General features: G+C 36.7%; 2 protein-coding genes across 3 annotated transcripts; one reads left to right on the top strand and one right to left on the bottom strand.

Annotated features, from left to right (window-relative positions):
• Positions 1-679: 679 nt before the first annotated feature.
• On the top strand, positions 680-2,672 carry LOC142644597 (putative N-acetyltransferase HLS1). Its single transcript, XM_075819177.1, has 3 exons — positions 680-935; positions 1,076-1,275; positions 1,513-2,672. Exons 1-3 carry the CDS (start codon positions 759-761, stop codon positions 2,375-2,377), a joined length of 1,242 nt encoding a protein of 413 aa, XP_075675292.1. The 5' UTR covers positions 680-758; the 3' UTR covers positions 2,378-2,672.
• A 524-nt stretch (positions 2,673-3,196) lies between these two features.
• Positions 3,197-10,898, bottom strand: LOC142644730 (phototropic-responsive NPH3 family protein NPY2-like). 2 transcript variants are annotated; one of them, XM_075819308.1, is made up of 5 exons: positions 10,391-10,898; positions 7,978-8,913; positions 6,096-6,165; positions 4,188-5,366; positions 3,197-3,971 (listed from the first exon to the last, which is right to left on the bottom strand). In XM_075819308.1, exons 2-5 carry the CDS (start codon positions 8,037-8,039, stop codon positions 3,399-3,401), a joined length of 1,884 nt encoding a protein of 627 aa, XP_075675423.1. In that variant the 5' UTR covers positions 8,040-8,913; positions 10,391-10,898; the 3' UTR covers positions 3,197-3,398. The 2 variants fall into 2 exon arrangements, with proteins under 2 accessions (XP_075675423.1, XP_075675424.1); XM_075819309.1 differs by lacking the exons at positions 7,978-8,913; positions 10,391-10,898 and adding an exon at positions 6,311-6,343.
• Positions 10,899-13,390: the final 2,492 nt, after the last annotated feature.

The raw sequence follows: 13,390 nt of genomic DNA on the forward strand, positions 1-13,390 counted from the left end.
AATTATTAGCTTCTTAACTGATAATTCTCCTGGACAAGATTATTATGCCCAAAAGTGGCATGCTTGGTTCCACTATTAAACTATCTTAAGGTTGAGAGAGATTACCCTTAGTCTATTTTACACAATAATGCTCAACTAGTAATAAAGGATAGCTTTGTATTTCATTAGTTAGGAATATGCTTTTTTATACCACGACCATATCGTTTTGAGTAAATAAATTGGTTCATATTATGTGTGCGTGTGTTTGTTTTGGAATAATCAAATATGTGTGTTAAAGGTTATGAGCTAGAAATATGTATATTAAAACTAGGCGCAATATCACCGTACATCTTTGGTGCAATAGTCATTCTACAAGTATAAGTACTTGTGAAGTGTAAGGGGTAAGGGTCCGAGTTCAGGGAGTTTCGCACATATACATTTAGATTAGATTAGAGTAGAATTCTATTTTATAAAAAAAAAAAAACAAAAAAAGAGGTAGGCACAATTAATAAAACCCTTTCTTTGTCTCTCACCAATCATTAACATCCGTACCCAGAAATTATAACAGAGAAGAAGTGGAATCGATCAGCATTAATTTAGTAGCCGCAACGGTTCAATGTCTTTGGGAGTCCATGAGTACTCGCACACTAGCTATAAAACCGATCCTATTTGTTCACCTAGTATTCAGTACTAAACAAACTAAAAAAAATTTGTTTCTATAATTCTAGCACTTCAATAGCTTTTGTTTCTTGTGAGTGATTTTTGTCTTTGAATAGTGAATGGAGGAGAATAAAGTAATAGAAGTGAGAGAGTTCAACGCAAAGAAGGACATTCCAAGTGTTGAAGACATAGAGAGAAGGTGTGAGGTTGGTCCAACAGGCCAAATGTCTCTCTTCACCAATCTTTTAGGTGACCCTATTTCCAGAATCCGCCACTCACCTTCTTTCCTCATGCTGGTATATATATATATATATTTTGTGTTATACCCCTTGATTTTCTCTCCATTTCTTCTGTCTCTCCCATTACCTATACTTTCCATTTTTTTTTTTCCTCTTTTTCTTCTATATCTATCTTCAAATAACTATATGATCATCAGGTAGCTGAGATGGTGGGTGATAATTCGGAGAAAGAGATTGTTGGAATGATTAGGGGTTGCATCAAAACCGTCACTTGTTCCAAAAAGCTCACCAGAAATGGCAATAAGTATAAAAACAACAATTTAGACACTCCAAAACTCAGCCCCATTTGCACCAAACTCGCTTACATTCTAGGTCTCCGAGTTTCTCCTTCTCACAGGTACTTCCGTAATACCAAATTGCACTCACACTTTCCTTCGCTCTTTTATGCATAGATTTCTAGGAAAGAAATTAAAATATTTCTTTCATATGTTTGAAAAAAAAATAACAAAAAAAATTAGTGTAACAAATTGGGTTTATTACCACTTTTTTCAATCTAGGTTTGGTTTTTATTTTTTATTTTATAATTCTTTGCATCATATTATTAATTTTTTCGATATCTTTGTTCATGTCATAGGAGAAAAGGTATTGGGTTGAAGCTGGTTAAGGAAATGGAGCAGTGGTTCATAATAAATGGAGTTGAGTACTCATACATAGCCACTGATAATGACAACAAACCCTCCCTTAATCTTTTCACGCAAAAATGTGATTACACTAAGTTTCGAACCCCATCAATTTTGGTCCAACCTGTGTTTGCTCACCGAGTCAAGCTCCCTAGCCGAGTTACAATAATCAAACTCACCCCATCTGACTCAGAGAGGCTTTATCGCCACCGATTCTCCACCATCGAGTTCTTCCCCAGAGACATTGATAGGATTCTCAATAATAAACTCAATCTTGGTACTTACCTAGCTATCCCAAGAGGGTTGTTCTCGGCTGAGTCATGGCCGGGTTGGAATGAGTTCTTATGTGACCCGCCCGAGTCATGGGCAATTATGAGCGTCTGGAATTGTAAGGAGGTTTTTACGTTAGAAATAAAAGGTGCGTCGCATGCACGGCGCTTGGCAGCCAAGGCTACACGCGTGGTGGACAAGGCGTTACCATGGTTGGAAGTGCCTTCGGTTCCTGATGTGTTTAGGCCATTTGGGTTGCATTTTATGTATGGGTTAGGAGGTGAAGGTCCACGTGCGGGGAGTTTGATGAAGGCATTGTGTGGCCACGCGCATAACTTGGCAAAAGCTAATTGTTGTGGGGTGCTGGTGACTGAGGTGGCAAGTGGGGACCCGTTGAAGTTAGCAATACCACACTGGAAGAGGCTATCTTGCGACGAAGATGTATGGTGCATCAAAAGACTTGCGGGGCATTATACTGATGGGCCTGTTGGTGATTGGACCAAATCCCAACCTGGCCTTTCCATTTTTGTGGACCCTAGAGAGTTCTAAAACTTGAGTGACCCAACTAAAACTCACACTATCCGAAGTGGCTGAGTTCACCCTAAACCCAATTTCACAAAATGCTTGAATATCAGCTTATACTTAGATTTTGGAACATGACGGGTACTTGCTAAAAAAATATTTAAATATATCAAGTACAAGGTGATACTTTAGCATATCGCGAATTTGGGTATGTTCCTAAAGTTACTTGAATTGTAACTTGTATGGGCTTTTTTTTTTTTTTTGGTAAAGTGTTTTTGCCTTTCAATGTAGATGGATCCTTCTCCCTTTTCCTTTTTATGTATACGGGTTATTTTAAATTGGACCCGCATCTTTTCATTTGATCCACGTGATGTTTTTATTGGTTTGCAATCCCTCTTCAAAGCTCATTTAGTGTTCAAAAGTTAGAATGTCATGAATGTATAGTATATGTCACCAAAGTGCTCATGTAGCTTTAAGAGACAGTGCCCTTGACGTGTCATAGAAAAAAAAAAAAATAATAAAATCTTTAGAGCAATGTGTGCGGTCAATTCTATATTCCACCAATCACAATCTAACAAATTTTCATTTTCTTTTCTTCACAAAATTTAAATGGCAAAAACAGAGACCTATTTAGTATCCCCTTTTCAAATTACACTTTTTCAAAATAAAATTTTTTTTAATGTTAATTTTTTCTAGGTACGGTCTCTTCCAAACAACCCATATTCAAAATACTGAAAAAACATAAGCTATAAAAGAGGATTTTTTTCTCATGTAATAGCATGTATCCTATTAAGACTGATGGACAGACCATGAATGGCAAGAGCTCTGCCACTTTGGGCATTTGTCTTATATACAATTACCCTTCTCTTTTTATTCCATCAAGTGACAAGATTCTCAGCAAAACAACTCTAAACTCTTAGTCCAAAAACTATATGCGCTTCATTTTTGCTAAATTAAAACGATAAGCACTACTAGTGAAGTTTCTAATGTCATTAAGGAAAGCAAAAAGGCCGAAAGAACCCACCAACACTATTTATGCAGTTCGATACTAAGACACAGAATGCCTCCTATTTCTGGAAGGGGTTGATTTAACTTCTTCAGGGTTGGCAGAACCAAGACTGTCTGATGAATCTGAGCCACTATTCTCACCCTGCCCCCCTTTGCTAGACCAAAGCTTTGTAAAGATCTTCTTTGACTTGAGTAGCCCTTTCATTTTACTTATAGCAGCTTTGTCCACATTACTTTTACCATCTCCAATTCCATTTCTTTCACTACCTCCCACTCCATTGGCCAACCTTAAAGAAGCTAGCTCCCCTTTAAGGGCCTTGAGCTCCTCAGCTGTGGCCACTGCATCCCAGTCTTCTTCTATGTTAGTTGTAGCTGACCTTGAGCTCCCGTGAGAGCCACTATTAAGTTCCTTAATGCCTTTGGGTAGGTCAGGGGTGCTGCTGCCTGATGATGCAGCCGCCCTAACCTGCTCAAAAAAGAGTACTTGCACAACTACACGCAATGGGAGTCTCTCGTTTTGCACAGCATGCATGCATGCATCAACTGAGAGCTTCTTGCAGTCCATCAGCTTGCATATCCTCTTCCTCTCACTCTTGCTGATCCCAGGGTGCTCCTGCATTAAAGCACAGTGAAGAATACAACTTTATTTAGTATTTTTGTAACAAAAACATCTGGGTTACGCATCAATTCAACATCAGTGAGAATTGAGTAGTGCTTTACTATATAGCAAATTTCTAGTGTGAAACATTAATACACTAAAATGCACAGCATGTTTTACAACATGAAATTTTCCACTTAATGTATGTTCACTGTTGAAATTTACGCTTACCTTTAGATACATGTCAATGGCGCGGTAAAGCCCGTCATGAGCCGGCCGGGAGATATCAGACACCATCTCAGCAAGATCAACAAAATTTGACAAAGGTAGGTTGGCATCCTTAGAAATTTCAGCAAGGTATCCATCAATCAGTTTTGCCACCATCAGCTTGGAAGCATCCGATAAAATCCCTGGCTTCCTTGTTTCCTGAAGTTCATTGCTATCTTCTAATGATTCAATCTCAGCATTCTGATCTTGCATTAGAAACTCTTGAACTATTTTCTGCACTGTACTGACGTCATACATTGTTGTTTCCTCTTCTGATGCTTGTATCAAAAGATCATTTACAGAAGCCTCTTCCAGTTGCTGTCCTATTCTCCTTACCAGCTCATCCTTAGCCATCTCTCCTGAATCCATCAAAATGGTGGCTTTCAACAACTTTAGGAGGAAGCTACAAGAAACACAACCTTTCTCTGCAGGCAATAGCCACACTATTGTATCCACTATTGACTCATGCTTTATCATATCTCCAGACTTAATCATACCCTTGCTGAAACCTGGCAACCTTCTGCAAGCATACGCTTTTAAGGCTGCTCCAATCACATCATTAGAAACTATCCTTTTTGCTTTAATAATCATTAGAACGTGTTTATAAAGATCAATTTCAAGTTCACACAAATCCGCAACCCACCAGTCCTTAGGCACTAGACGGTTTCTAACGCCATTCCAGTTTGGATCATTCCCATTTTCCTCTGGGAGCTTCTTTCGGTTATAGGTATAGGACCAGTCAACCTTGGAAACATCAACACAGGCCTTGGTAGCTATAGAATCAACGCAATTGCTAACCACCTTCAAATCCTCAGATAATGGTAAGAGAGACTTTGTAGTCTGAAGAACAATGATTGAATCTTTCCAGCTGCGGAAAATGCTAGAAGTAAGAAAGACATCAATCTTGTAAATGAGGTTCCCTTTCTCAATGGCCTCATGCATTTCTAGGTACTCAGCTGCACATCGAGCTGCAACAACATTGTAAGCATTGAGGGTAACAGTCATGCCATAACAAAACTTCACACATATCTCTAAGGCTGCAGGACCACCAGGAATGTCAGAAATTTGAACTTCATCTGTGTTCTCTTCATTAGTCGTAGCAACCAACTTCTGCAATCGGGAACTCTTTGACAGTAGAGGAAACTACACAACAGATAATTCGTAATTTGGAATCAGACAATAAACATTTTGCACAACATATTCACATGCATTATTATGAGTGCAATTGAACTGAGTTGAGCCATGTAATGTTTGCTCATCTGCTCAGTTTTATCATTGAAGCTGTAAGTTAGAGACCAAAGTGGCCAAGTTCTAAAATTATAAGTTAAAGAGAGTCACTAGTTCCACCAGTGCCTCTTAACAAACTTTTTGATTCTGTGCCTTGATAACCATGTCTACAATTTGATTACTATAATAAAACGATCAGGAAGTTATCAACTAAGTGGATTCTAGTACTATTTTAACAATCTTTATCCAGTAATAAATTAGATACTAGTATTTTCATTAAACAAACCAGTTTATCACACTTAAAATTTAAGCCCTGCTCCACAAGCATGTGAGAACTCTGATGCTGGAATTAGTTTAGAGCCTTTTATATTTAAGCAACCAAACATGTACTTTTTTCAGAGAAGGAAAGGGAACTGGATCAAAAATTTAAAAATAGAAACAATTGTAGCAGATTCTTGTATAAGGATCAACCAGTGTAAATAGATTACTCATGTTGCATAAGTAGCTAGGGTCCCTTTATTAACCATAAAAAATTCTACAAATCAAGGAAGGTGATACAGGTGCAAGAGCAAGAAATTAAATAAAAAAAATTGAAAAAAATTATCTTCATTACATATCAAATTACTCAGCCAAAGAATATTGTACCTTGTGAAGATAAAATTTTACATCCCCTACAATAAGAATGATGTCCGTTGCCAGCTCACTTGCCACATACCTGCACATAGTTATGCTCCTTGTAATGAACTGAGAACTTAAAAAAAAAAAAAACTTTAAACATGAACAAAGGTATTGTTCTAAAGGATGAAGAACATTTGAACTCATCAACAGACCTTCCTACACTATCTTTATATGTTACCTACATGGGAAAGTTCACTAATAAGCAAGGAATAACAACTTATTCAAACTTTTTCGCATTTCCATGTAAAAACTCTCAAGGTCTTGTTCTTGCCAACCATATCATTGCTTTAACATCAACTATATTATCAAACATGTTAGTCCAGCAATGAATGGATAACTACTAGAAGAAATTCATCTATTTTAAATCTTGCATGAAAGTCAAATACCCTGCAATTTCAATTGAAGATATTATACTAAACGGGGGTACCTCTCACTTGACCAGCAAACTGGACAAGCATTAAACTAATACAAGGAATCCACTTCACCAGAGGAAACATTCCAAAACAGACCCTATACTGAGATAGTGCAAGACTATAATCATAAAGTGATTAGGAATTCAGAGTGAAACTTCAAATACTTTCCAAAAAGTGATATTACTAGACTTATGTGGTTTCAAATGCACCAAGCTCAAGTTATCTGTATGAAAGTTAAATTAAAGTACCTAGTTTAACCTCATAGTTACCATCTTTGGTTACTTATCAAAAAAAAAAAGATAGTTACCATCTGTGGTCTATTAAAAGAATATGAGGTTTGCAGTCCTGAGAAGGGAAAGACTTCAATCATACTATCTTAACTCAAGTTGGATAGCTGTTCCTAATATATGTATACGTGACACCAATTTGCTAATAATTATACCAAGGATCAGATCCTTACTCCTCAACTTTTTGTTTGATTGATAAACCCAAAGTTCCAAACACACACACACATATAGGGAAATGCTAACGAATGCCCTTAGGGCATTTGTTAATAATTCATTTAAAGAAAGTTTTTATTCACTGGATTAGAGAAAGTTTTTATTTGATGAATTAATCAAAAACTTTTTATTCACTGGATTAATACAGCAATATTTTAAGAAAATCCCATCACAATCAATTGTCAATAATGCCAACTGAGGAGGTACTGGAAAATTAATACTACAATAACTGCAGCAAACAATCCAAAATGTGAAATCAAGATCTTCCGAAGAAAATTTAGCACAACTATAAAAATTTAAAATTTTAAAAAGCAGTGAATTTTCTTATGTCCTACTGTAGTTAGAAGTTAGAAATAAGAAAATAAAGCATCATTCTTCAAACCATAAATCATCAAAATTCAACGTCAATATCAAAAGTACGGGAAATGAGTACAAATGTGGGCCGTAAAATGGGCTAAAAAGAACAAAAATAAACTAACAGGAACTTTCAAACCCAACAACATTTATTTTTAAATGAGCCCTAATTTCAATTTGACAATGAATATGTTAGCAGTCCCTCCACTGGGAGCAGGATATAAAACTCAAAACAACTATTTACCTGGGCTGAGTGTATCTAAATAGTAATATGCATCTGTGAATATAACTCAAAATTTAAAATTTTCCATTAAACTGCTATAGTACGGTGAGTATGTGCTCAGCTGCAAATCTACTAAAGAATAATGGTAAATCTAATACATAATATAAAGAGCTTCTCAAAAAAAAAAAAAAAAAAAATATTAAGAGAAATCTTATTGAAGAGAGAGACAATTGAAAGAGCCAAAATCATCCATAACCGGCTTTTGCAAGACAAACTGAAATGCATCAAACATAAAAAGAGCAGCATCAGCAACCATGTTTTTCAAAAGAAAAGAAATAAAGCTCCAAATGATCTCTCACCTGACATTGTTCTCATCAGTCTGAAAGGAATCTGGCTTTGATCCAAGCTTCATAAACTTCATCTTTGAAAGCTAAAAAGAAAAGATCAGCTTGCTTCACCCCCGGCCCCCTTATACCTTTAAAACTAACCTTCTTCAACACTAAACTTGTAGTACTAAATGCCTAAATCAGATACCTCAGAGTCACCACCACACATCCTAATAAGTGAACAAAAGTAACACCCCCCCCCCCCCCCCCCCAATCGAGAAAAAGTCCCAGAAATAGAAAGGAATACTCCCAGGGTGTGGGGACCAGATTTGTGAATGCAACCCAACCCAAGTAAGTTTCCTGGTCTCCAAAGAAGGATCTCAAAGAGGGGTGAGGATATATGCTTGTGGGGGGTATGAGTATGACTATGAGAGTGAAGAATCTTTGACAACAACCGAGGCAAAAGAAAGAAGTGAGTCTGAGTAAGAGAGAGAAAGAGATAAAGGGAAACACAAGATGGGGTTTGTACAATTTTTTAACTAAAGGTTCTCTTCAATGCCAAGAGAGCCAAATAAGAGGCTGTTTCCTTGGTCGGCGGCAAAGCCCATGGAGCCCGGGCGCACCCAGTTAGCCAAGGAGACATAACCAACAGACTATCAAGACTATAATATTTCTCAAATCAGTAACACCCACAAGCACAAATCTGACTCCACCTCACTCTTTCTCTTTTATATGATATATATATATATATATATATATATATATATATATATATATATATATATATATATATAAAATTTTCCCTTCACTTGCTGATCACTTTGTTACATTTGTTTTCCCATTTTTTAAAGGATTCATACCACTAGACCCTTTTGTGACCTTTAAAGCTTCAAGTTCCAAACACAACAATATACAAATCAACTTTTGTGTATGAATTATTTAACCGTTGAAGTTTGAAAAACAAAAAACCTGCAACAGAAAACAGCATCTCGGTATCAGTTAAAGAAACCACCAATACGGTAGACAACAAGCATCTCTCTTTATTTTTGCACAGAATGGGAATAAATATGTGTGAGAGAGAGTGAGAGATCAGAGAAAAAATTAAAAATAAAAACAAAGTTGATTATTGTAATGAACAACTAAACATTAACTACCAGCAACAAAATCACCTACAAAATTTAACTGAAAAATCTGCGGAATCCATCAGAATATATCACAGAAAATCTAGTAAAATATTGAAGCTGAAGATCATGTTTATGGTGTCAATAATGGTAAGACTCTAAAACCCCACAATGAAGAAAAATATGCCTAATATCAAGACGGAAACACAAAGACAAATCCCCAAAAGCCACTCTCCGTGTAAACCCCAACAAAACCCAAGACCCATATATCAAATCCACAAAGCTGTATGTATAGAGTACTAGCAACCAATTACATGCAATAATGCCTAATCAAGCTTAACTCATGCCAAGTTTGAGTCTTTTCCTTTCTTCTTCTTCTTTTTTTTTTTTTTTAGTTGGTATATGCAAAAACCAATCAAAGAAAGTTAAAAGAATGAGGGGGAAAGGCCGAGAGAGAGAGAGAGAGAGAGAGAGAGAGTTGTAAAGAAAGGTTGCCCAAATCTAACACTGGCTAGAGTTCCAATTTTTTTGTGTCAAGGATCGGCGAAAATAGCCAAATAACATATTTTTGCAAATTATGTTGCAATTTACTACTATCTCGAGAATACGTAGAGATCTATCATTTTTTGGATACTCAAATTTGGTGAAATCAAGTTTAAAATGGTACTTGAGTTTATAGATCTTGAGTACCATGAAAAAATTTTGACCGTACCATAAAAATTTTTCAAAATTTATCAAAGTACATTTTTTTCAAAGAACTTGAGTTTTTAGAAATCAAGTTTCAAAGTAAACTCGAGTTTCTCAAACTCGAGTTTTTAAAAAGTGGTAGATTCCTCTCTATTTTCTAAACAAATTCCTAATTTTTTTGCTAAACAATAGTTGTGGGCCATTTTTGCATCAGAAAGAGTTCAGTGGAACAGTGACACAACCTTTGTGGCCTATATGCATGAGAAGTAAACTACTTTAAAGTCCGGAGTGACCTTTTGAGGAGTAACCCCCACCACACAAGTAAAACCAAAAACAAAAGAAACCAAATAAACCCAAAAGAGCCTATCAGAAAATGAGCTGGTTCTCACAGTTTTCACATACAAACCCCAAGTAGAAACTACAGACTCAGATTAAAAGTAAAAGCCAAGCTGTTACGAAATGTTTCATCAGTACTACTCTTTTCTTTCTTTTTTGTTAGTGCCAACACTATCTACCACTTTCTTTTTGAGCACAATATATATTTTTTCCTGTTTAAACTCACCCTACTTTCTTTCCTCAATAATTTTCCCTAGAAAGTAAGATGGTACTCGTTCAATTTTAAGAGCATTAGCACTCACCATTTACACTTGCTCAGTCATGCACGCTAAACTGACACTCCAGCTTTCTTGTTGTTGTTGCCCCAATAACGCGGCCTCCTTCATTAAATGACCCTTTTCTTGATTCCCAATCAACCCAGTATCTTTCTCTCTCTCTCTCTCTCTCTCTCTCTCTGCTGCTACATCAACTTATTGGTAGTGACACCAGAAAACTTAAAAGAGGGTGATGATCAAATAGTACAAGTCAAAAAACTATGTGGGCTTTACAAAGTTATTACTATGGGATTGTAAGGTCCAACCAGGGTAACTGTGAACCGTTCACTAAAGAGGTTTTTTAATTCCAAAAACTGGCTTAAGTAGAAACTTCAACCACTTTTTCTTCTTTGTCTCTCTCCCTTTTTCGTTGTTTCTACTATTTCTTCTTAATCTTCTTCTTCCTCTTCTCTCTCGCGTTCTTTCTACATTCTATTGTTTCTTACTATTTTCTTCTCTCTCTGGTTTGCTAAATGTTCTAATGTGAGCTATAGACGTTAAAGGACTGTTTGATAAATATGTTTAAATAATGAAAACTATTATTTAAACCCACATAACATTTTCACGAGCATTTGATTAACTGTGAACCACATAACATTTTCTTGGACTTTAATTTTGTTCTATTACATTTCAAATGAGTGGTCACCAATGCTCTCAGGTTCCAGTTGCCTCCACTCTTCTAGATTTTATTATTTATTTATTCTTAAATATTCATGGGAAATGTGGAAGTTTTATTGGGGCTCACAAAAAAGTTGAGTCAATGTCTCTCATCCTTTTTTATTTAGTCTCGTAAAAAAAGTTTATATTAAACAAATAATTGGTAAGTGAACATTGTAATTTGTACAAATTAAGAATGCAATTACAAAATCATTGTGTTGTTGGACTCGCCACGCCGCCTTACACTTTGCCAGCTTGTCTCGATCTTGCACCACGCCGGACACCAGTGGCAGCTCTACTACCTCTCCCTCATGTTCTTGAGAACTTTCTTTGAGAGAAAGGTAAAGTAATCCAAACACACACACATAGGAAATCCTTCTACAAAACTTTCTTCTCTCTCTCCTACCTTCAATCTCACTCATTTTGATTTGAAGATATGAGTCCTCAGCAAAAAATTTGAATCACCAACTCACCATGGAATTTGAAACAAGTCAACAACACACACATAATGAGAGGTGGGGTTAGAGCAACCGCATCAGCTATTTTAAAAGATTCCGTCTATTTTACACAAAAACCTACTTTTTGTATTTTACACTATCATTTTTTCAAAACACTCACATCAGTTTATCTATTTTACAAGATATTTCAATAAAATATTCATTCTTCATCAATTTTTTTCATTATTTTCTCTAATGGTCATACTTTTTTTTAATTTAAACTTATATTTTAAGCAAACTACCAACACCAGTGGCTCGAACAATGGAGCCGCTTGTGGTGGAGGTCCGATGGCCGAACCGCTGAAATAGTGGCTCTGACGAGCGCTGCCGGATTGGTGACTGAACCGCTAGAATAGTGGCTTCAATGCCCGCCGTCTGATTGGTGTCAAGTAACCCAACGGTCAAGTAATAAAAATGTAGCATTCAGCTCTAGCTTTAAATTTGATTTATGGTGATATAAACCTTTTCACATCTCATCATCAGCATATAGGCTCATGACAGTAGCAATTACAATGTGCACCACATCACAATTGACTTTTATTGTTTTTTGGATGAATGAAAAGATTTCATTAATGAAACCATTAACTACAACTGGCTGGTTAAGTAAGCAACAAAGCAGACCATTGACCAAGCACAACTAATTGCTTAAAAATCAGTTTAGCCTCAACAACCAGCTAAACCCTAAAAAATTAGTTTAGAGAAACTCCCAAGAATTTTGCTCGAAACCAAAAAAAAAAACCCTAAAATCTCAATGAGAAAAACCCATACCTTTTTAGAGAAATTTGCCCTAAAGTCTGTCAGTAGAGATACCTCCAAGTTGATCCACCCTCCTCACAGGGTTGCAAAACCCTCAAAACCGATCACATTATTTCCCATGGTGATGAGAATGAGCAAGAGCAAGAGCTATCGAGAGGCAGACGAAGAGAGAAAATGAGAGGAAAAGGTCAGGAATGAAACAAGGAGAGAGTATTAAGAGGCGTTGGTGTTGCTCAGGTGAGAGGAGAGAGGAAAAAAAGAGTGAAATAGATTTTTTTTTAATAGTATATGAAGATAATATTAAAATAATAGATAGAAGAGTTACAGTAACTGCGCATATATGCATGGTTACTGTAGCAATTGTGCATAAATGCACAATTTTACACCCACTGATGTGGGTTTTTTTTGGTCAAAATGTGTAAAATGAGTAACTTTTTCTATTTTGCAAGACTTTATACATGCTATGCTAATGCTCCTTACTGCATCCCTCAAAAACAAACTCTCTCTCTAACAAAAATCTCCTAACTCTCCCCATAAGAATGACTACTCTTATATCCAAAACTACTTCCCCTTTTTGTCACGAGTGACAAAGAGTAAGAGTGTCAAGTAAACATCTCGTCATAACTGGAAGAGCTAGCATCTCCATCCTCATCATCATCATTGTCGGAACCATCAGGTGTCTCGGATGCCTCGGGAGGAGGAGGAGAGAGAGACTCCACAAAGCCACCAAGGCGAGCCTGCCGTCTAGCAATACGGCCAACACAAGTGTTCACCTGATTCAACTCAGAAGAAAGTGTATCAAGGCGAGCATCCATGCACTGAAGCTGTGCCATGATTGCATCCAAAGTCACACCTCCTACTGAAGAAGAGGGAGCGGAGGTAGAAGAAGCCGAAGGAATGGGAGGAGCTGTCGAACCGGACCACCTCGAACGAAACTGCGCCTTGCTCCGTTTAACGGTAGCGTAGTCAATGGCACACATAAAGGAGAAGTGGTCAAAAGAGGGAAAAGGAACAGAGAAGTGGCATAAGATCTACGTGATAGCAAAAGGAAAGATGAGCTTATCACGGATAGCTGTAT

The sequence above is a fragment of the Castanea sativa genome, chromosome 7 (assembly GCF_040712315.1).
Source record: "Castanea sativa cultivar Marrone di Chiusa Pesio chromosome 7, ASM4071231v1".
In the NCBI taxonomy this organism is placed as follows: domain Eukaryota; kingdom Viridiplantae; phylum Streptophyta; class Magnoliopsida; order Fagales; family Fagaceae; genus Castanea; species Castanea sativa.

What these genes read in the sequence shown, in the direction of transcription:
- LOC142644730 (XM_075819308.1), bottom strand. Translation starts at nt 8,039, where the DNA reads ATGAAGTTTATGAAGCTTGGATCAAAGCCAGATTCCTTTCAGACTGAT. An exon ending in ACTGATGAGAACAATGTCAG is followed by an intron (nt 6,166 to 7,977) that starts GTGAGAGATCAT and finishes AACTATGTGCAG; the next exon opens with GTATGTGGCAAGTGAGCTGG. An exon ending in CCATTGACATGTATCTAAAG is followed by an intron (nt 3,972 to 4,187) that starts GTAAGCGTAAAT and finishes GCTTTAATGCAG; the next exon opens with GAGCACCCTGGGATCAGCAA.
- LOC142644597 (XM_075819177.1), top strand. Translation starts at nt 759, where the DNA reads ATGGAGGAGAATAAAGTAATAGAAGTGAGAGAGTTCAACGCAAAGAAG. An exon ending in CACCTTCTTTCCTCATGCTG is followed by an intron (nt 936 to 1,075) that starts GTATATATATAT and finishes TATGATCATCAG; the next exon opens with GTAGCTGAGATGGTGGGTGA. An exon ending in CGAGTTTCTCCTTCTCACAG is followed by an intron (nt 1,276 to 1,512) that starts GTACTTCCGTAA and finishes TTCATGTCATAG; the next exon opens with GAGAAAAGGTATTGGGTTGA.